We start from the raw sequence: 26,719 nt of genomic DNA, 5'->3' as shown, positions 1-26,719 counted from the left end.
TCCCAAGAGCATTTCAAAGGTAGAATAAAAAACTACTTTGGCCCTGGCTGCTGTGGCTCAGTGGATTGAGTGAGGGCCTCTGAACCAAAGGGTCGCTGGTTCGATTCCCGGTCAGGGCACATGCCTGGGTTGTAGACCAGGTCCCCAGTTGGGGGAGCACAAGAGGCCACCACACATTGATGTTTCTCTCCCTCTCTTTCTCCTTCCCTTGCCCTCTCTCTAAAAATAGATAAATAAAATCTTAAAAAAAAAAATAAAACTCATCTGATGTTCACAATGGTCAAGAGGGAGAAGCAACCCAACTGTCCATTGACTGCTAACTGGATAAACAATGTGTCACCACACAACGGAATAATATTAGGCCTTAAAAATCAAGGAAATCCTATCACTTGATGCAACATGGATGAAGCTTGAGGACATTACGCTAGGTCAAAAAATGTCAGTCACAGAAGGACAAATATTGTCCGATTCCATAGAATGGGGGTTGCCAGGAGCTGGGGAAGTAAGAAATGGGAAACTGTTATTTAATGAGTACAAAGTTTTAGCTTTGCACAATGAGAAAGTTCTGGAAACCTATTGCACAACAATATGAATATACTTAACACTATTTATTATACACTTAAAAATGGTGAAGGTGGTAAATTTTGTTTTGTTTTATAACCACGATTAAAAAAAAAAAAAAACCTACTCCTGGCCCTGACTGGTGTGGCTCAGTGGTTTGGGCATCATCCTGCAAACTGAAGACTGCTTGTTTGATACCTGGTCAGGGCATGTGCTTGGGCTGCAGGCCAGGTCTCCTGCTGGGGGCGTACGAGAAGCTGATCAATGTTTCTCTCCCTCTCTTTCTACCTCCCTTCCTCTCTCTCTAAAAATAAATAAATAAAAATTTTAAACCCTACTCCTGGATACAACAGAAGACTCGTGGAGAGGCTCTCCCTACAAATGGTAAAATGGCAAAATTGGGCAGCACCCCAGGGCTGGGAGGGCCAGACAAGGCAAATTTGCAGCTTATACTTACTATTTAGAAAACCTGAAAAGGAATCTCACTTCAGTGTCTTTTAATCTTTAAGCTATGAAAACAATTGTTTCGAGGTTAGACAGAGGAATACTAGGAAGTAATCCTGGGGGTTCTGCTTCTTTAAGAGCTTCTCGCTTCCATTTCCTTGGATTTTGTGTTCCCTTCCTCCCTCTGGTGCTGCACTAATCCTCATGGAATGCAGGCGAAATCAGCTATACACACCCTTACTTTCACTGGTCTGTCAGGTTTGTCATACCTAAACACCTGGCTTGTCTTCTACCTGCAGTCCACCTTTCAGTGTCAAATACCACAGAACCACTGCCATCTGGGAGCAGAGCAGCCTCGTGAGGGGAAAAAGTGTCCCATCTGGGGGACTCCATGATACCCTCCAGTCAGTCACCCCTAACTTTTATGGTAAAGGGAATTTGCTCTACAGAGGGAGAGGGGAATAGACATTTATTAAGAATTTACAAGAGACTCATAGATAGAGAGCAGGCTGACAGCTCTGGGCAGAGGGTAGGGGGTTGGAGGGATCAAGCAAAAAAAAAAAAAAGAGAGAAAGAATTCATGGATGTGGACAACAGGGTGGTGATTGTGGGGGAGGGGTGGAGGTAGAAGTAGGTATGGGGGGAATAAATGGTAATGGAAAAAAGATAATAACGAATGTTTTAAATTTAAAGTTAAATTTTAAAAAAAGGAGTTTACAAGGTGCCGGACCCTGGGCTGGTGCGCTTCACCCCATGAAGAAAACGCTACCAGGTGGCTCCCAGGCCCTCTGACAGATGGGAAACTGAAGCCTCACAAAGAGCTGAGCAGATGTGTCTCACAGCACTGCCTGCTGTGGCGCGTGTGTGTCTGTGCCCATCAAGACTCCCCCGCCGTCACATGCCACTTCAGCAAACTGCAGCCTGACTTTCGAATGCCAGCACCTACGTTCTTTGCTGAAGGAGTCCCCCTGGCTGCTGAAGCCCATGCTGAAGCCCGTTTTGCAAACCATCATGACAGGTCTGAAGTGCCAGAGCATTAAGGCCCCTGGGGACAACCAATGTCTGATAGGGAACAGCACCCCCACTCTGTTAGCTCTCAGGGTGGGACGCCTCTGGGGAGGAAGTTTTACATGAGCACCTAGCAGTCCCCAGTAAGACTCGCCTGTTCACAGCAGTATACACGGCAGTACACACGGACAATGCGCCCTCTGTGTGTGGCCTCCCCCGCCGCATCTCTTCTCCACCCCTATGGCGTTTCTCTCACCCCCTAAATGATGTTTCTGCAAAGTGTCCTTGTCTCAGGGTCTGCATCTGAGACACCTGTTCTCTGAACCAAAGGTACCAAACCATCCCACAGCCACGTGGTTATGCCTCTTAACTGTTCTTACTTGATATCCCAGATGTAGATGTAGGTGTCCACAGAGCTGGTAACGAGGAGATCGGGTTCAAACACTGCCCAGTCCAGGTCACTGGGAACACAGAAATGAACAGAATAATGCAGAGAGGAAAATTTAGAGTCTGGCTCCAAAGCACTACTAGCAGGTTTAATCTCTGAGCAGGGGTGTCCAACCTTTAGGCATCTCTAGGCCACACTGGAAGAAGAGCTGTCTTGGGCTACACATTAAATACACTGTGATGTGTAATCACAAAAAAAACCTCATAATGTTTTAAGTAAATTTATGATTTTGTGTTGGGCTGCATTCACAGCCATCCTGGGCTGCATGCGGCCCGCAGGCTGGGCACCTCTGTGTGGCTTCAGAAAGTCACTGTTAATGGGTCTCTTAACACGTTCACACTGGGAATCTCCGAAGTTCTTTGGGAATGAACAAGACTCAACTGAGCTCCGAAAGAAACTTTCCAGTCCTCCCCCTTGTCATCTCCAGCTACATTACGTGTGGTCCCAAAAAAGAAATGGAGCATTTCAACTTAAAATACACACACGTGCATGCGAACACACATGTAGGCATAAACTGTACAGGTAAAACAAAGGAAAATTTTTGACTTTTCACTTTCTAAATCAGACTCAACCACAGGTAGGCTGAGTAAACCCAGTACCTCTTAAAGCAGTGGTGGCAAACTGCCATGCTGCCACACAGCTTTCACGGAGGGCAAGGAGGCTCTGGTCCCCCTGCTCACGCCCTCGTTCCTAGAAAGGCAGTCACTGCATGGAGAGTTAGCACAGGCAGGGGGTCTACCCTTCCCCGTCACTTCTTAGGGCCCCTTTACCACCCTGCACTCGCTGCTGCTACTTCCCAGAGCAAGCTTTCCCCACCCAGAGACGGGACTCAGGGAACAGGTAGATCAAGGAACACTCCAGAGCCAACTGGAGGGCCACGCATGAAAGGCAACCGTGTAGCTGGATGACGGGCTGTGACTCAGGAGCTCTGTGTGGAGGCTCAGCTGCAGAGGAAGGGCAAAGGGCTGCCCCCTGATGTCTGCTCCTGGGCACTGCCCACTGTGACCTGAGGGGTTCTGCTGGCATGATTTCATCTCCCTCCTGTGGCAAAAATGGGCCCTAATCCTTACTCTGTACCTGTCCAAGTATTTTCTGGGATCAGGGTTAACACTGCATGGTTGCTGGTTCCTAAATGCCAGCTGCTCTTCACTGTGAAAGCCATCACCTCCATACAAGCTAATGACCTAAGAGCCACCCAGGGCTAACACAACAGGGAGAGCCAAGCTGAAGGAGCAGGTGGTGTTTCCATTTCACGCCCCAAAGGACTACGGCAAAGCGAGACCACCCGGGGAGCTGTGGAGGGCTGGTGCCTACCTGATTACGCGCGTGTGGCCTTGTAAGGTTGTGCCAACTTCCCCACTGCCGTCTTTCCACTTATAGAGGTCGACCCGCTGGTTACTCTGAGAATAAACAAGGGAAAGAAGGCAGCAGGCTGCACATCAGAAGATATGCTCTCCCTGCACTCTGCTGAAGGCCAAGAGACCAAGAAGCCATGTGGAGACCAACCTGCAGGGCGAAGATCCTACGGACTAAGCATGTGAGTTACGGGTAATGGAGATGTCCCCAGACCTCGAGAGGAACCTGCTCTGCCTTCTGAGGATCACACGTCACACCTCTCTCTCCAGCTGCTGTCACACCAGATTTTTTTAGCTTACTCTTCCCATTATCAAGTGCCTAAAATGGATCTACCACGCTTTAAAAACACAGATGCACAAGAAAGGAAACAGAAACACAACCAAAAGGGTACCCTAGAAAGCAAAATTATACAAGACTCCTTAAAATAGGCCTGTATCAAATTTCATAAAGACTTAAGCAGAAGGTCACAGAGAAAATGAGCCAGAAGAAAGAAAAACTACAGTAGGAAAAAGGAAGGGGAAAAAAGCTTTGATCAAATTATATTTCACTTAAAAATAAAAATCAGCAAAGACTTCTTTACTATCACAAGTTTATGAAATGCACCGATAGTGAATAAAGATTACTGAAAGACAAGTCTGTTTAATAATTTCCATACAGATAGGTATATGACTGATAGGTAAATTTTCAAGTTTGCTCAGAGTCAGATGGACGTACAACCTTTTGAGATTTTTATCCTGAAATGCCTGACCACAATTCTAAATCAGTAGGATTCCTGTGAAAGGATTACGATTCAAAATAGCTTCCAGCCCTGGCTGGTGTAGCTCAGTGGATTGAGCACCGGCCTGAGAACTGAAAGGTCACTGGTTCGATCCCTAGTGGGCACATGCCTGGGCTACTGGCCAGGTCTCCAGTTAGGAGCATGTGAGAGGCAACTCATAGATGTTTCTCTGGCACTTTGATGTTTCTTCTCCCTTCCCCTCTCTCCATAAATAAATAATTAAAATCTGAAGTTCAAAATAGAAATTCCCCTCATTTATAACATTCCCAAAGGGTCTGCTAGTGGCGGTCTCTGAACCAGGCACCATAAGAAACTCCTCTGCACCTTCCCACCACACAATACACTGGATGTCATCATCCACATCTCATATAAATGAGGCAGTAAGTTGAACTGCATTAAAATTAAATATCAAACTATATTTAGGGATTAACAAGAAAGTGAAAAGACAACCTGCAGAACTAGAGAAAATATTTACAAATCATATATTTAATGAGTGTCTAATATCAAAAGCATATAAAAAACTATTACAACTCAAAAGCAAAAAAAAACAAACAACCTAATGCAAAAATGGGCAGAAGACTAGTATAGATATTTCTAAAAATATATCTAGATACATAGATAGATAGCTACAGAGTGATCGATAGATATTAAGGAGGGGAGAAAATAAAAGATATGCAAATGGCCAACTAGTGAATAAAAAGATGCTCAGGCATTAGGGAAATGCACATCAAAACCACAGTGAGGTACCACTTGACACCCACGAGGATGGCTATAATTTAATTTAAAAAATAAAACAGCAAATAGTAAATTTTGGTGACAGTGTGGGGAAACTGGGACCCTTGGCACAGCTGGCAGGACTGCAAACAGTTCAGTCATGGTAACAACCAGTTTCATGGGTCTTCAAAAAATTAAACGTACTTACCACATGACCCTGCAACTCTGCTTCTAGGCACACACCAAGAAAAACTGGAAACAAGTACTCAAAAAAAGTATGGGGGCACACATGTTCATATCAGACTACTCACAAAAGCCAGCCCAAAAGTCCGTCAGTGGATGAATATATAAACAAAATGTGGTTTATCCATAAAATGGATTGCTCTTCAGCCATAAAAGAGTGGAGTGCTGATACAACATGGACAAAGAAGCCAGACACAAAAGGTCATACACCATGTGATTCCATTCACATGAAATATCCAGAACAATAAGTCCATAAAGACAGAACACAGACTGCTGGTTGCCAAGGGTTGTGAGGACGAATGGGGAGAAACTGCTTAATGGTGAGGGATTTGACTATGGAGTGATGGATATTTGTAAGCACGATAGAGGTGCTGTTGTATAACATTGTGAATAAAATAAAAGACACTGAATTTTCCCTTAAAAATGACTCTTTAAAGAACAAAGGAGGGACTTGTCTTGCTCACCATCCCTCATCACTCCTAAGCAGGTGCAGTTAAACCACCTGGAGGGGTCAGCTTCCACCAGTATTGTTTCGTCAGGGGCAACTTGGCTTCCCGGGAGACGTTTAACAATGTCTAGAGATATTTTGGGCTGTCACAACGAGGGGGGTGCTGCTAAATCTCCAACAGTTCACAGGACAGCCCCTGCCACGAAGAACGACCTGGCGTCATGGGTCAATTGTGCCAAGGCTGAGAAACCTGGGCCACACGGTCAGGCACTGAGGGTGGGAGGCGGCTGAAGGGCCTCCAGGGTAAGCCAACAGAAGAGCACCCTCCCTAGCACACCTCCCTGGTTCCAGTCAGGTAGTCAGGCCTTTTTTTTAGAAATGGTGGGGAAGAGCAGCTTTTGGTTTCCTCTGAAGCTAACCACACCACTCTCCTTTCTCTTCTCAGATGCTTCTTCTCACAGACTGTCGTTTCTGATAAGAAAAGCCCCAGACAGCACTGTGAGTGGTCGCATCCCCAAGACAATAAGCTTTCCTTTAAATACTACCCTTCCGCCCAGTGTAAAAGGAGCCAAAGGTTGAGATCCCTAAGTGTCCTAGGAGAAAGGAATACTGATAGAGGGAAGATAGCAGAATCTTTTTGCAGTCGTGCATTCCTTGGAAAAACCTAATACAATGTATGTATCTTTTCCCTGGAAAAATTTACATGTAAACAGGCACATAAAATTTCAGGGGGCTAACCAATCTAATGTGTCCCAATCAGGAAAGAACCCCTTCCTTTTGTGAAGGGTGTATGGAATCGCCTGGTCCCTCTGAGAGCAATGAGGGTCAACCACAGACGAGCTCACCAGTCCTCCCTCGGGCCGTGTTTCAGGGTCACTGGCTGGTTACACCGCTGCTGATGAACACAGGTTCCCATCACACACAGAAATGGAGGCATCTGCCTGCTTCCCTGGCAAAATCTGCAATCGGTCTCTAGAAACACAAGGTCTGGCACCCACGGTACTGGTAAAACCTTTTCATATACTTTTTTTGTCTGTGTATCTTCCTTTGAGAACCAGCCACACCTCTTCCCACCTGACAGATGAGGGTAACATTCTCTTCTCCACATAGGACATGTACTTTTTGGCCCCAGACCACACATGTAAAAGCCTCTTTCTGTACTCCTTAAATAAACTCACCGAAGCTGCAAAGTAGTGCGCAAAGCTGTCGTGAGGGTTCCACTGCACCGCTCCGATGTCCCACTTGCTCTGGCGAGAGATCTTCCGGTGACCTTCGAAAGGGGCATCTAGACTAACGATGTATAGGAACCGGCGGCTAGGAGAACAACATCAACATGATGACAATATAGCATTCACATTAAGACAGAAAAACACACTTAGAATTACCTATGATTTGCACGCAGTGCTTAGAAAACCCCCACATACATTTGTCTACTCTGAAAGGCATGCAAGTCATGAGATTAACTCAAGGTGGCTGTTGGACAAGCAGAAGCCACACCCCCGTGAGAGTCTGCCTCTAGAGCTGTCTTCCCCACCACATCCATGGAAGTCTGACCCGCCCCGCCCCCACCCCACCCCTTGCCCCTGCACTCGGCTCCATCGCTGCCCTTCTCTCAGCCTTTCCCAATGGCCCAACTGGGACAGCAACTGCTTCTCCAGTACTCCCAACACGTGCTTTGTACTTTGCAGCATTTATCTCTGCAGCAGAACTGCTAATGTGAAGGCTCTTGTCCTGACCCAACTGACTGTTTGGAGCAGGGACCAAATCTTGAATACCTTTGTATGTTCAGAATCACTAGGCACAGCGCTTTGTACTCAACAAATGCATGTTGAATTAAACACATCACTTATCATTTAACCAAATATTCTGTAGAAAATCTCAAATTCCTTTGCAAGTCGTCTACCTGAAAAGGTCAATCTATCAATAATTAAATCCAAAAAACAAACTAAACAAACAAGAACAGACAGAATCATGGATACAGAAAGTGTGATGGGGGAGGGGTTGTGGGGAAATGATGAGGTGAGAGGATTAAGAAGTACAAATGGGTAGTTACAGAATAGCCACGGAGGTATAAAGTATAGTATAGGAAATGGAGTAGCCCAAGAACTTATATGCATGACCCATGGATATGAACAGGGTAAGGGAGCATTGCCTGAGGGAGCAGGGGGTGCTGGGTGCAGGAGGGGCAAAGGGAGAAAAATCAGGACAACTGTAATAGCATAATCAATAAAATACAATTTAAGAAAAAATCCTTGGTATATGAATTAACATCTCAACTGCCATCAGCTATTGATTCATTGTTCGAGAGCACTCCTGCCCCTGGATATCAATGACGGCAGGTAAGCTCAAAAATGAAGACAAAGATGAATAGCTACTGCTCAGAAAAGACAGGAAATGAAAAGTCAAAATGCATGGAAAACTCTAGCAGCAATCTGAGAAAGGATGATTAAGGGAGAAGAAGGAATGCACAGGTAAGACACAAATTCACTGAACTTCAACCTCTGGCTGGCTCAAGTCTTGACATTAGAACAAAAAGTAGGAAAAGGCTAGGAGCTAAGCATAGGGGTGCATGTCATCAGGGGAGTTCAGAGGCTGCAGAACAAATACAAAAAAGAAAGTGGGCACTTTAGAAAAAAACATGCCTTACTGAACGTGCTTGTTTATCTTCATTGCCCTCTAAAGAATCACTAAATTATAAGAGTAAGAACATAAAAGGCAGAAACCCACAAAGACAATGAAAATGAGAGAGGAAATGAACAGCGACAGGCAGGTGGTGACTGAGCTCGAGCAAAGAAAGCTGACGCCCAAGTGCCTGCAGAGAAGAGCGCTAGAAACCCACTGGCTCACACTGCCAGGGCTGCTCAGGAGCTGGAGGCTCCGGGCTCTGGGAAAGGAGAGAGGGACTGGAGAACCAACAGCAGAACCAAACCCAACAAGAACTGTCTGAAAGAACTAAGGGGAGTAGTTCAAGAGCACCCCACAGAGCTGGCATCTGCACCTCTCCTCCTCCTGTGTGGAGGGTGGGTGTTTAGAGAGACTGCTTCTGAGAAGCCCAGGCCTGGGACAAGAGGCACAGCAGAAAGTAAGTGAGAGGGGCTGTGCTCTGAACAGGATGTGAAGGACCTTCCCCCTGCTCAGCACTCACAATGCCTGACTTTTAGTCTTCAGGGACTCGTGACAGGATTCTTCTCTCGGAAATGACCAGCCCAAGAAGGAGCAAACAAACCAATAACAACAACAAAACCATGGAGATAATGACGTTTAGGGCACCCTCCAACGAAAGGGCCTGGGTCCCACCTGATCTCCCTACAGGGAACCCCACCACCACCCATGTGAACGGAGATTCCAACGCTCTCTAATATTAATGGAGAGCCCAGGCCAGCAGCCCCCAGAGGAAACTTCAAAGACAGATATCAACACAATCAAAAGAAAGAAAAAGGAAAGGAGGGTAGCACAGAGAAGAGAAAAAAACCTGAATTTAACATTTTCAGAGAGGTAAAGGAAGACAATGTAAAGAACAAAGACCAAGAAAGAACTCTTGGAAATTAAAATAATAACTAAAATGGAGAAATCTGATAGCAAGGTTGGAAGTTAAAGAAAACTCCCAGAATGCAAAACAGAAAGACCAAAAGAGAATCCATGTAGGATATTCAACTAATAGTAGCTCCACAAAGCATGAGAAGAGGAAATAAAGGGGGGGAAATATTGAAGACATAATGCAGAAAAATTTATTCAAACTAAAATACAGATTTTCATACCCATGACCACCATCACTACCACCACCACCACCCCTACCACACCAAGAAAAAAATAAAATAAGATAAAATACACAGATTTTCAGATTGAAAAGGCATTCCAAGGTGCTAAAAATTATTTTGTAACTTAATTGGAATGTTGATCACATGGGTGTATATATTTGTAAACTTATTTGAGCTTTGCATGTTATCCACTTTCCTACACATATTTTAAAGTTCCATATAAGAAAATGAGGCCCTGGCTGGGTAGCTCAGTTGGTTAGAGCATCGTCCTGATGCACCATGGTTGCGGGTTCGATCCCCAGTCAGGGCACATACAAGAAACAACCAATGAATGCATAAACAAGTAGAACAATAAATCCATGTTTCTGTCTATCTCTGTTGCTCTCTCAAATCAATTTTTAAAAAAACAAAGAAAATGAAAAGGCGAACTTCAAGCTCATGTTGAAAATAATATGGCTGTACACACCATAACAGGAACACTTGCATAATCCATTTACATAATATCCATTTACATAACCCCATTCTCTGAATGTTACATGCTACGCCACATTAGTGAATGTTGAGAATTCTAACATTTGAGAGACAGACAGTCCAGGGCATCTGAGAGTATTTTATGAAATGCTGATACAGCTACATGATGTATGCTATGATTTTTTAAAGATTTTATTTATTTATTAGAGAGGAGAAGGGAGGGAAGAGAGGGAGAGAAACATCAATGTGCACGAGAAACATTGATTAGTTGCCTCTCACACATCCCCAAGTGGGGATTTGGCCCACAACCCAGGCGTGTGCCTTGACTGGAAATTGAATTGGCGGATTTTGGTTCACAGGCCGGTGCTCAATCCATTGAGCCACACCAGCCAGGGCATATGTTATGATTCTATTGTTTAAATAAAACAAGTAATAAAGTAAAGAAAAGAGGGGGTCTGTAAGTGCCCACACATGAATAAAAACAGCCACACACAGAAGTAACCACAGTGAAAATTTCACACCCACTGGAGATAAAGAATACCAGAGACAAAGAAAGGATTTGAAAGCTTCCAAGACAAAAACCAGATCACACACAGAGTCCAGACTGAGAATGGCATAAAACCTCTCAACAATAACTTAGAAAAGGAACCCCAAATACAATTCAACCCAACAATGGCTGCATGACTACATTAGAAGAGGGGGAAGGGCAAGTATATATAAAAGGGCCTCAGAGCAAAGTAAAAGTGCTAAATCTTCATCTTATGTTGTAATAAGTCGATTTGTAATGTCTACAACAGACAAATCAAGATAGAGCAGTATATGTACACTACTGGGAAAACTGGAGGCAATCTAACAGAAAAAGCTAAAAATGGCTCAAGTAGTTGCTACTGGTGAGCAGCATCAGGAGTTGTGAAACGGTGAGGTTGGATTCTGTTGTCTGACGATATAAGCCTTGTAATGCTAGTTGACTTTTTAAACTCGATTTTTAAAAAAGCTTAAAAACTGGATAGGAAATTAATATAACATGCCACCAAACTGTACACTTTAAGTGGGTGAATTGTACGGTATGCAAATTATAGCTCAATAAAGCTGTTTTTAAAAAGTGAGGAAGGCCCTGGTCAGTGTGGCTCAGTTGGCTGGAGCGTTGTCTCGTAAACTGAAAGGTCATGGGTTCATTTCCCAGTCCGAGCAGCACATGCTCAGGCAGTGGGTTTGGTCCCTGCAGGGACATGTATGATAGGCAAATAACTGATGTCTCTCTCTCCCAACAATGTTTCTCTCTCACATCAACATTGCTCTCCCTGTCTCTCTCCCTCCCTTCCCCTCTCTCTAAAATCAATAATGTCCTCAGGTGAGGATTAAAAAAAAATTTACTCAAGTAAGTAGGGAGGGGGCAAAAAAGAGACATACCAATTTTTCCTTTCCTATATGCACCCAATGTGACACAGGAAAATGGTGCTGATAATTGTCGCTGGGAAGGGAAGTCAGAGGGAAACTTTTTTCCATTGCATATCCTTTTGAATTATTTAAATGTTTGCTATGTGCTTTTTTAAGGTAAATTAAAGCATGATTTCAAAATAAAATAATGAGGTTAACAGAAAATACTTCATCAATTTATAAATGGGCTCATAACCACGTTAATGAAAATGCAGCTGCATGTGAGAGGTAGGGCATGAATCTAGAGCACTACAGAAGGGAAGGGGGACTGCGCCCATGAGGTGCTCCCACACTGGCACAATGTTAGGGTAGTTAGCAAATTCAGGGAATCTGACATTTTTTTTTTAATGAACCTGAGTTTATTTTTTAAATGCTTCTTGGTGTAATCTTTTGATCTGGGGGATTTTGTAGAATGTACAGTTGTGAGTAATTCTGATTTCGCACATTGACTTCCTGAGCTCACGTTCATGTTTATTTCTTTTTTTTTAAAGATTTTATTTATTCATTTTTAGAGAGGGAAGGGAGGGAGAAAGAGAGAGAGAGACATCAATGTGCGGTTGCTGGGGGCTGTGGCCTGCAACCCAGGCATGTGCCCTGACTGGGAATCGAACCTGTGACACTTTGGTTCACAGCCCGCACTCAATCCACTGAGCTACGCCAGCCAGGGCTGAATCTGACATTTTTTTGAGCCAGAATACACTATAGAAATTAGGCAGTCCTATTTATTCACGATGAAATTGAATTCCTTCATGAGAAAGCCAAGTCCAAGGAGGCCAGCGTCCAAGGGATCATGATCGATGGCTCTGCCAAACAAGAGCCAGGATCCCTTCCACCTTAGCAATACCCATCAACCTGGACAGCCGGCATCCTTCTAAAGAGTCTGTGTGGTAAAGAGAAAACTGCAATTTCAAGACCAAACTGCCAGTCACTAAAATTTCAAAGGAATTTTATTGTTCGCCTCTCAGGGCAAAGACAAAAATAACTGCAAATAATCCCTAGAAGTATCCCTGAGATCACTAGGGTAGCAGAACTCAACCCTATGACCATAACCCTTAAATATAAGAATATTTTCCAATTTCCCAGAAACCTCTTAATTTGCTATTTGTTCCCAGAAGTCATGACAGACAAATAGCAATCTCACTTACCCGGAAAGCACTGCATACTGCCCCAGACAGTCCACAGACATTGCAGTTGCCTGTGAGAGAGAAAACAGATTCAGTTCTGCTGGCAAGGCAGGCTCAGGCTGGAGATGACAGGCAGGTAGTCAGCCATGGTGGGGTCTTCCTCTTCCCATGGCCATGGTAGTCCTAGCTTCCAGGTATCGTTAGTTCCCAACAGTGGATACTTCTACCCTCTTCTAGGTCTCATCCAAATGTCACATTTAAGCCCTGGCCAGGAAGCCAGGAAGCTCAGTTGGTGAGAGCGCTGTCTCAATACACCAAGGCTACAGGTTCAATCCCCAGTCTGGGCACATGTAAGAAGCAACCCATGAATGCATAAATAAGTAGAACAACAAATTGATGTTTCAATATCTTTCAATCTCTCCCTCTCTCTTTCACTTTCTCTCTCCCTTCCTCTCTCTCTAGAAAAGTCAATAAATTTTTTAAATAATTTTTTTAATTTTAAAAGGCATAAGATATAAATGAATTTCATAGAAAAATCAAATTGCCAGTTAAACATGAAAAGATACTTCATCAGTATCAGGGAAATACAAATTAAACTCAAAAATGGTAGACCGTTTTATATGCACTAGACAGGTAGAAATCTGCCAGATGTACGGAGAAGAGCTTGATGTGGACAGAAATCTCTGTCTGTTTTGTGTATGGTTTATCGAAATCCTTTCAGGCTGCTATAACAAGATATCATAGACTTGGTGGTTTATAAACTACAGAAATTAATTTCTCACATTTGTGGAGGTTGGGAAGTCCAAGATCAGGGTGTTGGCAGATTTGGTGTCTGGTGAGGACTCTCTTCCTAGGCTGCCTACCTGTAACCTCACAGGGTGGAAGGGAAGGGAGCTCTCTCCAGGCAAAGAGCACTGATCACATTCCTGAGTGCTCCTCCCTCATGATTTAATCCCCTCCCACAGGCCCCACCTCCCAACCCAAAACCTTGGGTTTTAGGTTTCAACTTCTGATTTGTGGGGGCATACAGATATCCAGAGCACTGCACTGCTATGTCCACAGTACATCCCAGGTATCTATTATACAATAGACTCTCAATAAAGAACTGCTGGAAGGGTGAGAAATTTAAGTATGTGGTAACCCCAAGTGTTGATAAGGATATGGCCCAACAGGAAATTTTTAAGCACTGCTACAGGGAGTACCAAATCTCAACCGCTTTGGAAAACAACTCAGTATTTGCTAATAAGGCTGAAGAATATGCACATCGCACAGCCCAGCAATTCTACCCTATATAAATACCATGGTTACATACCACCATCTACAAAAAACAAGAGATTGGAAACAACCACATGTTCCATGGGCAGAGGGATGAATTGACCGTGGCGCATTCATACAAAGGAACCGGACCTCATAGCCAAATTAGTGAGCCACGGCCATGACAATCGCCATGGATGAGCTCCAAAAATAACATAGGGAAAAAAGGAAGTCAGAGAATTCATACCATATGACTCCATTTAAATAATGGTCAAAACTATCAAAATAAAACAAAGTATCATTTATATTTACATACATGTGGTAAAAAAGCAAAGAAATAATCCAAAATTTAGGGCAGTCACCTCCTCTAAACAGCATTAGAAGAGGGACATGTTTTGGAGAAAATGTATTCAGGCTTTAAAAAATAACTAAAATGGCCTATTCCTTAACGTGTGTGGAGAGTACATTTTATTATTTTTCTTTACATAATACAATATCACTGATATAGTCCATAATAGATCATTTTTATGTGAAAACATTTTTAAATATTTAAAAATGCCTTATAAAGACTAGACCACAATATGGAGAAATGAGAAAGCTTGCTTAAAAATGGTGAAAACCTTAGTAGAATCGGTAAGCCTAAATTTAGGGAAAAGAAACTGTATATAAGCACAGTACTCTAGCTGGTAAACCAGTTTCCTTCAAGGGCACAAGATAGCAATTCTGAAACCCCTATACATATATACTGGAACAAACAAGTAAGTAAGTGGATGGAAGACGGTAGGAGCCAGACTTCTGTTCAAGTGGGCAGTTAATGATAAGCAAAGGGTGGAGGCCACTATGATCCACGTGAAAATGGATTAGGGTTAAAAATTTAAGTATAAACTCATATATACAAATAAGGTATATATACAGATAAAGTATGCAGATAAAAGATATATATGCAGATATATATACAGATAAAATATAAGTATAAATACAGGTAAAGATGACTACATACAGAAATATTTAGATATATGTATATACATGGGTTAGTGTACCTCTGTATATTTCTTATTTTGTCAGTTGAGGGGACCTAGAGGCAATGACACCCCCAAAGCAATGAACAGCACATCTAGCACCACATCTTGGTTTCTAATATAATTCTCCAACTGAAAAAACCAGAGCTCCTTGGAGAAAAGGCTAATTTAAGGAACGGGGCAAGAAACATACATAACGAGAGTTGGGCATCTTGTAGTGCCAGAAAGTATTTAAAAAAAATTTTTTTAAAGGGGGTATGCCAAAGAACCACCTGAAAGAGATCCCAGTGACGAAAGCTAAAACAATCTGGACCACAAAATAATGGGATTATAATGCAAAGTATAAAATAAATATCTAGGAGTTCAAACTGATATAAACAAATAATTCAATAAATAAATAAACTGGGGAGAATAACCCCCATCTCCTTAAGTATGGGCTGTATATAGAGAGCTTTCACCCAAGAGTACAGCTGTCTCCCACTTATCCATGGGGGGTGCATGTCCAATATCCCCAGTGGATGACTGAAACCATGGGTAGTACAAACCCTCTACATACTATGCTTTTCCTTATACATGCATACCTATGACAAAATACTTCATTTCTAAGTTAGGAACACTAAGAGATTACAACACTAATAATAAAAAAACAATTATAACAACATACTCTAATCAAAGTTACATGAATGTGGTCTCTCACGAAGTTATCTTATAGTACTACACTCACCTTCTTGTGATGGTATGGGATGACATAATGCCTACATGAGGAGATGGAATGAAGTAAATGACCTAGCATTAAGCTACTATTTAAGGGTTACTTGAAAACAGGCACTGTGATACTCCACACTCTGATAACAATTGCTACTAAGTGACTAACAGGCAGGTAGCATACCCAGCCTGAATATATTGAACAAGGAATGATTCACGCCCCACGAAGGATGGAGAGGGACAGTGCAAAATTTAAACATGCTACTCTGAAAGGCACAAGCTGTAAAACTTATATATTGTTTACATCTGGAATCTTCTAGCTAATATTTGTGGACCACACTTGACCACAGATAACTGAAACCATATAAAGTGAAACTGCTGATGAGGTAGTGGGGGCTACTCCATAGTACAGACAAAGGGCAACAAGAGCATGTTTACAGTGGGGAAACCTGGCAAGCACTACTCCGGTCGGTGATCAAGCCAACATCAGCAGTGGTGTGACAGGTTCACAGCACGGCCCCTGATATGATGTGATGAGAATGGCACCTTGTAAACCCTGGGGTATCCCTCCAAAAGAAGTATAATCCCAGTCTAGTCATGAGAAAGACATACGACAAATCCCAACTGAGGGACATTCTGCAGATGGTCAAGGTCATGAAAGACAAAGAAAGTCTGAAAAATTATCACAGCCAAGCGGAGTTGGAGGAAACATGACAACCAAATACAGTGTGGTGTTCTACACAGAGTCCCCAAACAGGGAAAAGGACACTAGGCAAGAACTAAGAACCACTCAGTAAAGTATGGATTTTGGTTAATAATGATATATCAATATTGATTAGTTACAGAAAATACACCATACGGGGTAAGATGTTACTAATAGGGGAAACTGAGTACAGGTGTATGGAAACTCTCTATACTGTGTTCCCAATTTTTCTATAAATCTAAAACTATTCTAAAATAAAAATTAAATTAGAAAAACATGAAAATCTAAACACTTTTTCCTAATTACTCTTATTAATCAATACAATTGATTTTTAAATTTTTTAAAAAGGTTTTATTGCCCTGGCTGGTATGGCTTAGTGGATTGAGTGCCAGCCTGTGAACTGAAAATTTGCTTGTTCCATTCCCAGTCAGGGCACATGCCTGGGTTGTGGGCCAGGTCCCCAGTTGGGGACATGTGAGAGGCAACCACACATTGATGTTTCTCTCCCTCTCTGTCTTCCTCCCCACCCCACTCTCTAGAAATAAATAAATAAAATCTTTTTTTAAAAGATCTTTTAATCTTTTTAAAAATCTTTTTAAAAAAAATTTTATTTACTTCTCCTGGCTAGAGTAGCTCAGTGGATTGAGCACAGGCTGGGAACCAAAGTGCCCCAGGTTCGATTCCCAGCCAGGGTACATTCCTGGGTTGCGGGCCATAACCCCCAGCAACCACACATTGATGTGTTTCTCTCTCTCTCTCTTTCTCTCTCTCCCTCCCTCCCTTCCCTCTCTAAAAATAAATAAATAAAATCTAAAAAAAAATTTTTATTTACTTCTTTTTATAGAGAAGAGAAGGAGAAAGAGAGGGAGAGAAACATCAATCTGCGACAGACACAGTACATTGAACGGCTGCCTTCCGCAAGCCCCTAACTGATAAGACCTGGCCGCACAACCCAGGCATATACCCTGACTGAGAATCAAACTGGTGGCCTTTGGTTCACAGAACACACTCAATCCACTGAGCCACAGCAGCCAGGGCCAGGGCCAATTTTTAAAAATTTTGTATTTATCAATTTTTAAAATATACCTCATTGATTATGCTATTATACTTGTCCCATTTCCCCCCCTTCACTCCCCTCTGCCCTGCACCCCCCTCCCACCCACATTTCTCCCCTGTTTAATTCATGTCCATGGGTCATACATAAAAGTTCTTTGGTTTCTCCATTTCCCATACTATTCTTACTCTCCCCATATTCTCCACCTACCACCTATGCTACTCATTCTCTGTACATTTTCCCCCTCTCCCCTGCCTCACTCCCCTGTTGATAACCCTCCACGTGATCTCCATTTCTGTGGTTCTGTTCCTGTTCCAGTTGTTTGCTTAGTTTGTTTTTGTTTTTGTTTAAGGTGTGATTGTTAATAATTGTGAGTTTGCTGTCACTTTACTGTTCATATTTTTTATCTTCTTTTTCTTAGATAAATCCCTTTAACATTTCATATAATAAGGGCTTGGTGGTGATGAACTCCTTTAACTTGACCTGATCTGGGAAGCACTTTATCTACCCTTACATTCTAAAAGAAACTTTGCTGGATGGAGTAATCTTGGATGTAGGTCCTTGCCTTTCATGACTTGGACTACTTCTTTCCAGCCCCTTCTTGCCTGTAAGGTCTCTTTTGAGAAATCAGCTGACAGTCTGATGGGAACTCCTTTATAAGTAACTGTCTCCTTTCCTCTTGCTGTTTCTAGGATTCTCTCCTTAATGTTAATCTTGGCTAATGTAATTATGATGTGCCTTGGTGTGTTCCTCCTTGGGTCCAACTTCTTTGGGACTCTCTGAGCTTCCTGGACTTCCTGGAAGTCTATTTCCTTTGCCAGATTAGGGAAGCTCTCCTTTATTATTTGTTCAAATAACTTTTCCACTTGTTGTTCTTCCTCTTCTTCTCGTACCCCTATAATTCAGATGTTGGAACGTTTAAAGATGTCCTGGAGGTTCCTAAGCCTCTCCTTATTTTTTTTGAATTCTTATCTCTTCATTCTTTTCTGGTTGTATGTTTCTTTCTTCCTTCTGGTCCACACTGTTTATTTGAGTGCTGGTTTCCTTCCCATCACTGTTGGTTCTCTGTACATTTTCCCTTATTTCATTTAGCATAGCCTTTATTTTTCCATCTAATTTGCAACCAAATTCAACCAATTCTGTGAGCATCTTGATTACCAGTGTTTTGAACTGTGCATCTGATAGTTAGCTATCTTTTCATCGCTTAGTTGTATTTTTTTTCTGGAGCTTTGATTGATCTGTTCTTTCATTTGGGCCATTTTTTTTTGTCTTGACACGCGTTCTGTAGTGAGGGGCAGAACCTTAGGTGTTCACCAGAGCGGGGCAACCCACACTGCTGTGTTGTGATGCTACATGAGGGGGAGGGGTCTGAGGGGGAACAATGGCGCTTGCTCCACTCTCTGCCAGATTTCAGTCACTTCCCCCGCTTCCCACCAGCAAATTGGGCCCTTCTGATGCTGATTCCCATGTGGGTGGGTTTGTGTATGTTCCAGGAGCTTGTGGGTCTCTCCAACGAACTCTCCTGTGAGGCTGGGAGTCTCTCCCACTGCCACCTCAACCCCCACAGGTGTTTTCAATCAGAGGTTTGAGGCTTTATTTCCCCCGTGCTGGAACCCTGGGTTGTGCAGTCCGTCCCGCTCCCCAGTTGTTCTCCCAGTTTATCTGCATGTAAATGTGGAACAGCCCGCTCCGCCAGCGGCTGCCTTGCCAGCCAGCTGCAGCCTTGCGTGCCCCGCTCCACAATCTTCCACCTTGCTGGGTCCTCCAGCCACCGCCTTGCCAGGAGTCCTCTCTGCCCAGCTGCCAATCTCCACCCCTCCTACCTGTCTGGATGAGTATGTCTTCTTTAACTCCTCGGTTGTCGGACTTCCTTACAGTTTGATTTTCTGTCGGTTCTGGTTGTTTTTAGTTTTTAAATTGTTGTTGTCCTTCTTTTGGTTGTGCGAGGAAGCACAGTGTATCTACCTATGTCACCATCTTGGCTGGAGGTCCCTAAATTTTGTATTTATCAATTTTAAAGAGAGAAAGGAAGGGGGGCAAGAGAGAGAGATCAATTTGTTGTTCCACTTATTTATGCATTCATTAGTTGCTTTTTTTTATTTTAGAGAGAGTGGAAAAGGGAGCAGGTTGCGGGGAGAGAGAAACATCAATTTATTGTTCCACTTATTTATACATTCATTGGTTACTTCCTGTATGTGCCCTAATCAGGGATCGAACCCATAACCTTGATGTACAGGGATGACACCCTGGCCAACTGAGCTACCCAGCCAGGGCTTTTAATTTAACTGATTTTCTAAATTTATTCACCTGGCTGGTGTGGTTAAGTGGATTGAGCGCCAGCCTGTGAACCAAAGGGTCACCAGTTCGATTCCCAGGCAGGGCACATATCTGTGTTGCAGGCCAGGTCCCCAGTGAGGAGTGAGTGAGATATAGCCACACACTTGATGTTTCTCTTCCTCCCTTCCCCTATGTCTAAAAATGAATAAATAAAATCTTTTTACAAAATTAAAAATTTATTCATTCAACAAACATTTGTTGAGTGTTGTTGTATACCAAGTACTATTCTAGGCACTAAGGTTACGGTGGTCAACAAAACAGTCTCTACCCTCAGGGAACTTACACTACAGTAAGGGAGAAAGATGAAAATAAACAAATACTGGGTGAGGGGAAAGTGGTACAAGGTGTGATCTGAGGAGGCAGAGACCAGCACACAAAACAATCCAAACTAAGGAACTCATATTCTATTCCAGGTACAACAGGAAGCTACTGAAGGGTTTTCATCAAAGAAGAGATACAAAGAAATTTGTTGAAAAAAAACACCTTGAAGAAAAAATAAGAAAAAACAAACAGAAGAACAGAAAAAAATCACCTTGATATTTATCACAGCTTTAATCTAATTGCCCAGAACTGAAAACTACCTAAATGTCCATAAACAGGTAAATGGAATCACAAATTGCGATCTATCTATACACCAGCATACTACTGGGCAGTGAAAAGGAACAGACTAACAGATATGTTCAACTACATGAATGAATCTCAAAAGCACAGGTTCAGTGAAAGAAGCCAGACTCAAAAGGTGACACGCTGTTACAGAAATGATGTGCTCCATGTGTTACAGAAATCACAGCGGCCTCTGCCAGAGGGCGGGAGTGAGGGAAGAAGGCTGGCTGCACAGGGGCATACAGGAGTGCTTTAGAGTAATGAAAATGTTCTGCATTTTAACTGTGGTCGTAGCTCCAGGACTACATACATTTGTCAAAACTCAACCAATTATACAGGTAAAAGGGTAAATTTTATTGTACATTAATTATACCTCAATAAACCTGGAGTTTTAAAAAAATCATTCTGGCTATGTGGAGGGTGTACTAGAAGGGGGCAAAAAGCTGGGGTGCAGGGCAATAAGGCCCAGAGTATGTCCGGCTACTTTGTTGTTTGTTTTAAGTATTTTTTATTGATTATGCTATTACAGTTTTCCCAATTTTCCCCCCTTTATCCCCCCTCCACCCTGCCTCCCCAACCCTCCAGCATTCCCCCCTTAGTTCATGTCCATGGGTTGTACATATAAGTCCTCTGTTTCCTATACAATTTTTTATCTTTCCCCGTCTATTTTATGCCTACTAATTACGCTTCTTCTTCTCTGCACCTTTCCCCACCTATTCCTCTCTTCCCTCTCCCCAGTAAACTCCCTCTGTGTGATGTCCATTTCTGATTCTGTTCCTGTTCTGGCTGTTTGCTTAGTTTTTGTTTTCATTGTTTTTCTTTTCTTTTAGGTTCATTTGTTGATAGTTATGAGTTTGTCATTTCATTGTTCATATTTTTGATCTTCTTTTTTTCTTAGGTAAATCCCTTTAACGTTTCATATAGTAAGTACTTGGTGATGATGAACTCCTTTAACTTGACCTAATCTGGGAAGCACTTTATCTGCCCTTCCATTTTTTTTTTTAAGATTTTATTTATTTATTTTTTTAGAGAGGGAAGGAAGAGAGATAGAGAGAGAGAGAGAAACATCAATGTGTGGTTGCTGGGGGTTATGGCCTGCAACCCAGGCATGTACCCTGACTGGGAATCAAACCTGCGACACTTTGGTTCGCAGCCCGAGCTCAATCCACTGAGCTACGCCAGCCAGGGCTTGCCCTTCCATTCTTAATGAAAGCTTTGCTGGATAGAGTAATCTTGGATATATGTCCTTGCTTTTCATGACTTCAAATACTCCTTTCCAGCCCCTTCTTGCCTTCAAGATCTCTTTTGAGAAATCAGCTGATAGCCTTATGGGAACTCCTTTGTAGGTAACTGTCTTCTTTTCTCTTGCTGCTCTTAGGATTTTCTCTTTGTCTTTTATCTTGGGTAACTTAATTATGATGTGCCTTGGTATGTTCCTCTTCATGTCCAACTTCTTTGGGACTCTATGGCCTTCCTGGACTTCCTGGAAGTCTATTTCCTTCGTCAGATTGGGGAAGTTTTCCTTCATTATTTGTTCAAATAAGTTTTCAGTTTCTTGCTGTTGCTCTTCTCCTTCTGGCACCCCTATAATTCAGAAATTGGAACATTTCAGGTTGTCCCAGAGAGTCCTCGGCCTCTCTTCATTTTTTTGGATTCTTGTTTCTTCATTCTGATCCAGTTGGATGTTTATTTCTTCCTTTTGTTCCAAATCACTGCTTTGAATCCTGGTTTCCTTCTTGTCACTGCTGGTTCCCTGAATATTTTGCTTTATTTCATTTTGGGTATCTTTCATTTTTCAACCAAGTTCAATCAGTTCTTTTAGCATTTTGATTACCAGGGCTTTAAATTCTCCATCAGTTAGGTTGGCAATCTCCTCATCACTTAGTTCTGAGGTTTTGCTGTGTTCTTTCACTTGGGCCATATTTCTTTGTCTTGGCGCACCTGATAAGTTGTAAGGGGTGGAGCCTTAGGTATTCACCCCAGTAGGGCAAACCTCCTTGCTGTGCTGCCTGTGGGGGAGGGGCCAGAAAGAGAGCAAAGCAGCTTGCCTGCTGGTCTCTAGAGCACTTTCCAACAGACTCTTGAGTTAGACTGGAAGTATCTCCCACCGCGGCAACAACCATAGCCCACAGACAGCTCTGAGTCTCAGTTTTCCCCTTAAGTCAGCCCCTCCTGTGCAACTCTACCAACTGGGCAGTTAGCCCCGCCCCTCAGCTGCCTCACCACAGTTTTTCTGAGTCAGCCTGCACAGTGGGGTCTGCCTTACCAGTATGGTTGTCCTGGTTGATTTTTTCTTTAATTCCTTGGTTGTCGGAGCTCCATGCAGTTTGATCTTCTGGTGCTTCTGGTTGTTTATTGATTTTAGATTGGTTGTTATCCTCCTTTTTGTTGTGAGAGGAAGCGAAGGGTTTCTACCTATGCCTCCATCTTGGCCGAAACCTCTCTTCTTCCAGCTACCTTGGATATATAGAGTTTGAGCCATCTCACAGATGCTGAAGTAGAGACATTCAGCAGAGAGCTGCTATGAATCCAAAGTTCCTACTGTCATCACAATAGTCATATTCTGTAGTATTTTTGCACTTATTGTTGAGTTAGAGACCTGTTAACTGCACATTCTGCCACCTTACCACTCTTTGAGAGTTCAAACTACTCAATTTCTACTACACTTTCAAATACTACAGACGATAGCCACAAGTGGTTCCTTAAATTGCAATTAATTAAAATTTATTTTTTAAGATTTTATTTATTTATTGTTAGAGACAGAGGAAGGGAGGGAGAAAGAGCTGGAGGGAAACATTAATGCATGGTTGCCTCTCACATGCTCCCTACTGGGGACCTGGCCCAGAACCCAGGCATGTGCCCTGACTGGGAATCGAACTGGCGTTCATTTGGTTCGCAGGCCGGCACTCAATCCACTGAGCCACACCACCAGGGCTAAAATTTATTTTAAAATACAATATCTTAGTTGCACTAGTGCCATTTCAAGTGTTCAGTGGCCACATGTTCATCAGTACAGAAAATTCTACTGAATGATGTTGCCTGAGGAGATTATCTCTACATTTTACAGTGTTAACACTCATTGATTCCAGGGACCATTTCAGAGTAGTTGCCAAGAAGCATAGGTTCTTCACTAATACAAGGCACTGTCTTATAAAGTGAATGATCTTTCTATAAACTGTTAAGAAAAAGTTTCACTTTTCAGGCTGGGGTTTTTCACTGAAAAACTTAAAAGTGTAAATTTTCTTAAATGACTTTTAAAAGAGGAGGGGCATTTGAAAAGTTTATTGTTTGGCCTTTCTTTTCAGAAAGACAATTTTAAGAGTTTCAACTTTTTGTTTCTACATTAATGAAACAGCTAATAAAATGGGTTCCCACCCCTCCTAATGAGCACCAAATTCAACCACAAAACCATGCTAATTTATGCTAAGATGTACCCTTTCAAATGAAAAATCAAAAAGAACAGAAACTCCCACTAGGCAGTTAAATTACCCAATTTACTTTGTCCTCTTAACTCTGACAACTGCTGTTTTGGTTTAATTATTTGACACTACTTCATAGCATCCTACAACATGTGTCAGCACCTTCTCTGCAGGTCTCTTCAATTACATTTCCATCGAGAAGTATGGGTGAGACTGCTTGGGTTTCTATGAGAATTAAAGGCTTTACAGATTAGTGGCTTCCAAATTAGCAGGCTCAGAGGTACCAGATATGATTCTGTTCTTAGTCCCCACTGAAAGTAATTAACAAGGATAACAGGAATGTGGTTCTTTTTCCCTAAGAGTCTGCCACCTCCCTTAGGAGAGCTGGCCTCCCAGAGACACCATACAGACAGTGCAAAGTGCTTCAGGATCCTTTAATCAGAATGCTGCTACTCAAATTCTCGTGGGAACTATGTCAGAGAGCACCGCAGGGCAAACTGGTCAGTGGCTCCACCACACACTGTCTTTAAGTCTTTACGGCAAAAAACGGGATGGGGTTTTAGAAAGGAGAAAGCACACCACCTTGTTGTAGTTCAGACATCTCTTCAGAATAAATCACCTGAGAATCAACACAGTGCCAGGCACAGCGTGTGCCTTGCAAAAGAGCTCAATAAATCTTGTTGAATAAATGAGTAGAAAGCCTGGCACACAAAAGGCATTCCAGAAATATTTGTCGAAAAGAGATCACCCAGCATGCTCTCCTCTCAGGAGTATGCCTGGGCCTTTCCCTTCCTACTCTTCTTCCCTGAGGCATATTACCTTTTCCTTGACCTCTCTTAAGCTCCAAGGGCCCTTCTCTGTCTTCTGTAACTTGTTTCCTGGGCCTATGCAGCCCAGCTGGCTCACTTCTAGTACCTCTGTAACTTTCTAAATAAACTTTATGTTGTAATTTAAAAAATAAAGAAAAGAAAATCACCCAGACAGTGTCCTAAGTGCTGGGGAAGGGGTGAGTGAGTATAATATGTATTGAGGAACAACTGTAAGATAGGCTCATACAGTAGGAAGCATGGCAGTGTAATGAGGCCAGCAGAAGTCCTGGGGCCAGATGCCTGAGTTCATATCCCCATGCTGCCACACAATGGGAGGCCTTGGTCAAGTCAAAGGATCAGCCAAACTAGGATCAGCTTTGCTGTTTGAAAAAGGGGATAGCATCCACTTATCTTGTGTGATTCTTTCATGAATTAGAAAAAGAAAATGTAGATAAATGGCAGTATAGCATATGAAACGCAGGAAATAGAAAAATGGCAAAAATCCCTAATAAGTGCTAACGTTCATTGAAGCTTACTGTGTGCCTGTCACTGTGTCACACATTCTGAATATATGACCTCAAAATTCTCACGCCAACTCTATCAGGTAAGTACGACTCACACTTTCTCACAGGTGAGAAAAACTAATGCACAGTGGGTGATGACAGGCTGGAGACTAAGCCGGATTGAAACCCGGTAAATAGTTGCAGCATACACTTCTATTCACTCACTATACGGTATTTTCCACTATTCTAGTATCAGCAACCACTGAAAGCTTAGCTGCTGAACCAGGCACTTTGCATTCAGTTTTCTACCAACTTCACCCCGAAATTTTGTGAGGCAGGGTTAAGTCCCATTGTCGAGGTTCAGAGAAGCTCTGTGACTTGACCAAAGTCACTAAGTGCACCCTGGACTCGAAGAGCAAACACTCCCTCGCTCCCCACCCAGGCCTTGGGAAGCGCACCCCTGCGCTTCGGTGTCCCAAGGCAGACCCCACTCCCCGTACCCCCGCGCGTAAGCCTGAAACCCTGCTCGTGTCTCGCGTGTCTGGCGTGTCTGGCCCAACTGCCAAAAATTCTCAAGATTCCCCTCACACTCTCAGGTCTGACCGCTCAGGGACACCCTCTTTTCCATTACCCCAACACCGCCGAGGCTGTCGGGGTAGTCCCCGCCGCCCCGACACAGACCCGGCAGCATGGGGGAGGGGAATCTGGGAGGGCGCATGCCCAGAAGGCTCCATTTGGTCTCCAGCTCACCTGCGAGTCTCGGAACTCCACCACCACGTTCTCGCTGCTCCATCGTGCTGCCATCTCCCGCCGGGGTCAGCCCGGCCCCCACGACTGCGCGTTCCTACCACCCAAACCCACGTTCCTGGCCTCGGCGGGCCCCAAGCAGCCCGCTGGAGAACCTTGCCAGACCACGCCCCACCTCCGTCTGACTATAAACCATTGGCTCACACAAATACTGGCTCTGCCCCTCTTCCCAGTTCCTCCAATTGTGGCACCGTGCCTACCCAAACGGGCACGCCCCCCCCACTTCCGTCACCCGGCTGAAGTCACCCAAACTCCTTGTGACTGCGGTCACACGCCCCCTACAGCAAGATCTGCTGGGAATTGTAGTCCAAGGTCGAGTTGGGCCTGGGTAACCTGGGTAGAATAAGGTTTGGCGAAGTGAGGGGTATGGTGTCCTCCCTGTCCCCTCGCTCATGTCCCGGGCAAGGCCTAGGATGTTTACAAACTAAAACCCAACATTCTTACAAACTCGAAGTTACCTCTTCCTCTGACGTCTGCCATAAAGGCATTGAAAGTGCAGCTTACTGTATCATACAACACAGCAGCACCCGCCAAAGTGTTCAGGGACCCAGGGGATCTCCATGACCCTTTCAAGGTGTTTCCGAAGGCAAAACAGTTTTGATAATCATACTAAGACTATTTGCCAAGCCCTGGCTGGCAAAGCTCAGTGGATTGAGCGCCGGCTGCGAACCAAAGTGTCGCAGATTTGATTCCCAATCAGGGTACATGCCTGGGTT

At 43.3% G+C, this 26,719-nt stretch overlaps 1 protein-coding gene across 4 annotated transcripts in view; it reads right to left on the bottom strand.

The window, feature by feature from the left end:
• WDR59 (WD repeat domain 59) overlaps positions 1-26,184 on the bottom strand; it is a 78,090-nt gene extending 51,906 nt beyond the window's left edge. For 3 of the 4 annotated variants that reach the window (XM_045819107.1, XM_045819109.1, XM_045819110.1), the window contains exons 1-5: positions 25,947-26,183; positions 12,812-12,861; positions 7,179-7,314; positions 3,776-3,861; positions 2,394-2,474 (exon numbers count right to left, since the gene is read on the bottom strand). In XM_045819107.1, coding sequence (XP_045675063.1) covers positions 2,394-2,474; positions 3,776-3,861; positions 7,179-7,314; positions 12,812-12,861; positions 25,947-26,000 — 407 coding nt within the window. In that variant the 5' untranslated portion in view covers positions 26,001-26,183. Of the gene's footprint in view, positions 1-2,393; positions 2,475-3,775; positions 3,862-7,178; positions 7,315-12,811; positions 12,862-25,946 lie in introns of all 4 variants that reach the window. The other variant, XM_045819108.1, reaches the window with a different exon arrangement.
• Positions 26,185-26,719: the final 535 nt, after the last annotated feature.

This window comes from Phyllostomus hastatus, unplaced genomic scaffold (genome assembly GCF_019186645.2).
Source record: "Phyllostomus hastatus isolate PE091 unplaced genomic scaffold, TTU_PhHast_1.1 phas_scaffold_345, whole genome shotgun sequence".
Taxonomy (NCBI): Eukaryota; Metazoa; Chordata; class Mammalia; order Chiroptera; family Phyllostomidae; genus Phyllostomus; species Phyllostomus hastatus.
The sequence above is the reverse complement of the archived record's forward strand: the minus strand, read 5'-3'. Positions and strand labels throughout refer to the sequence as shown.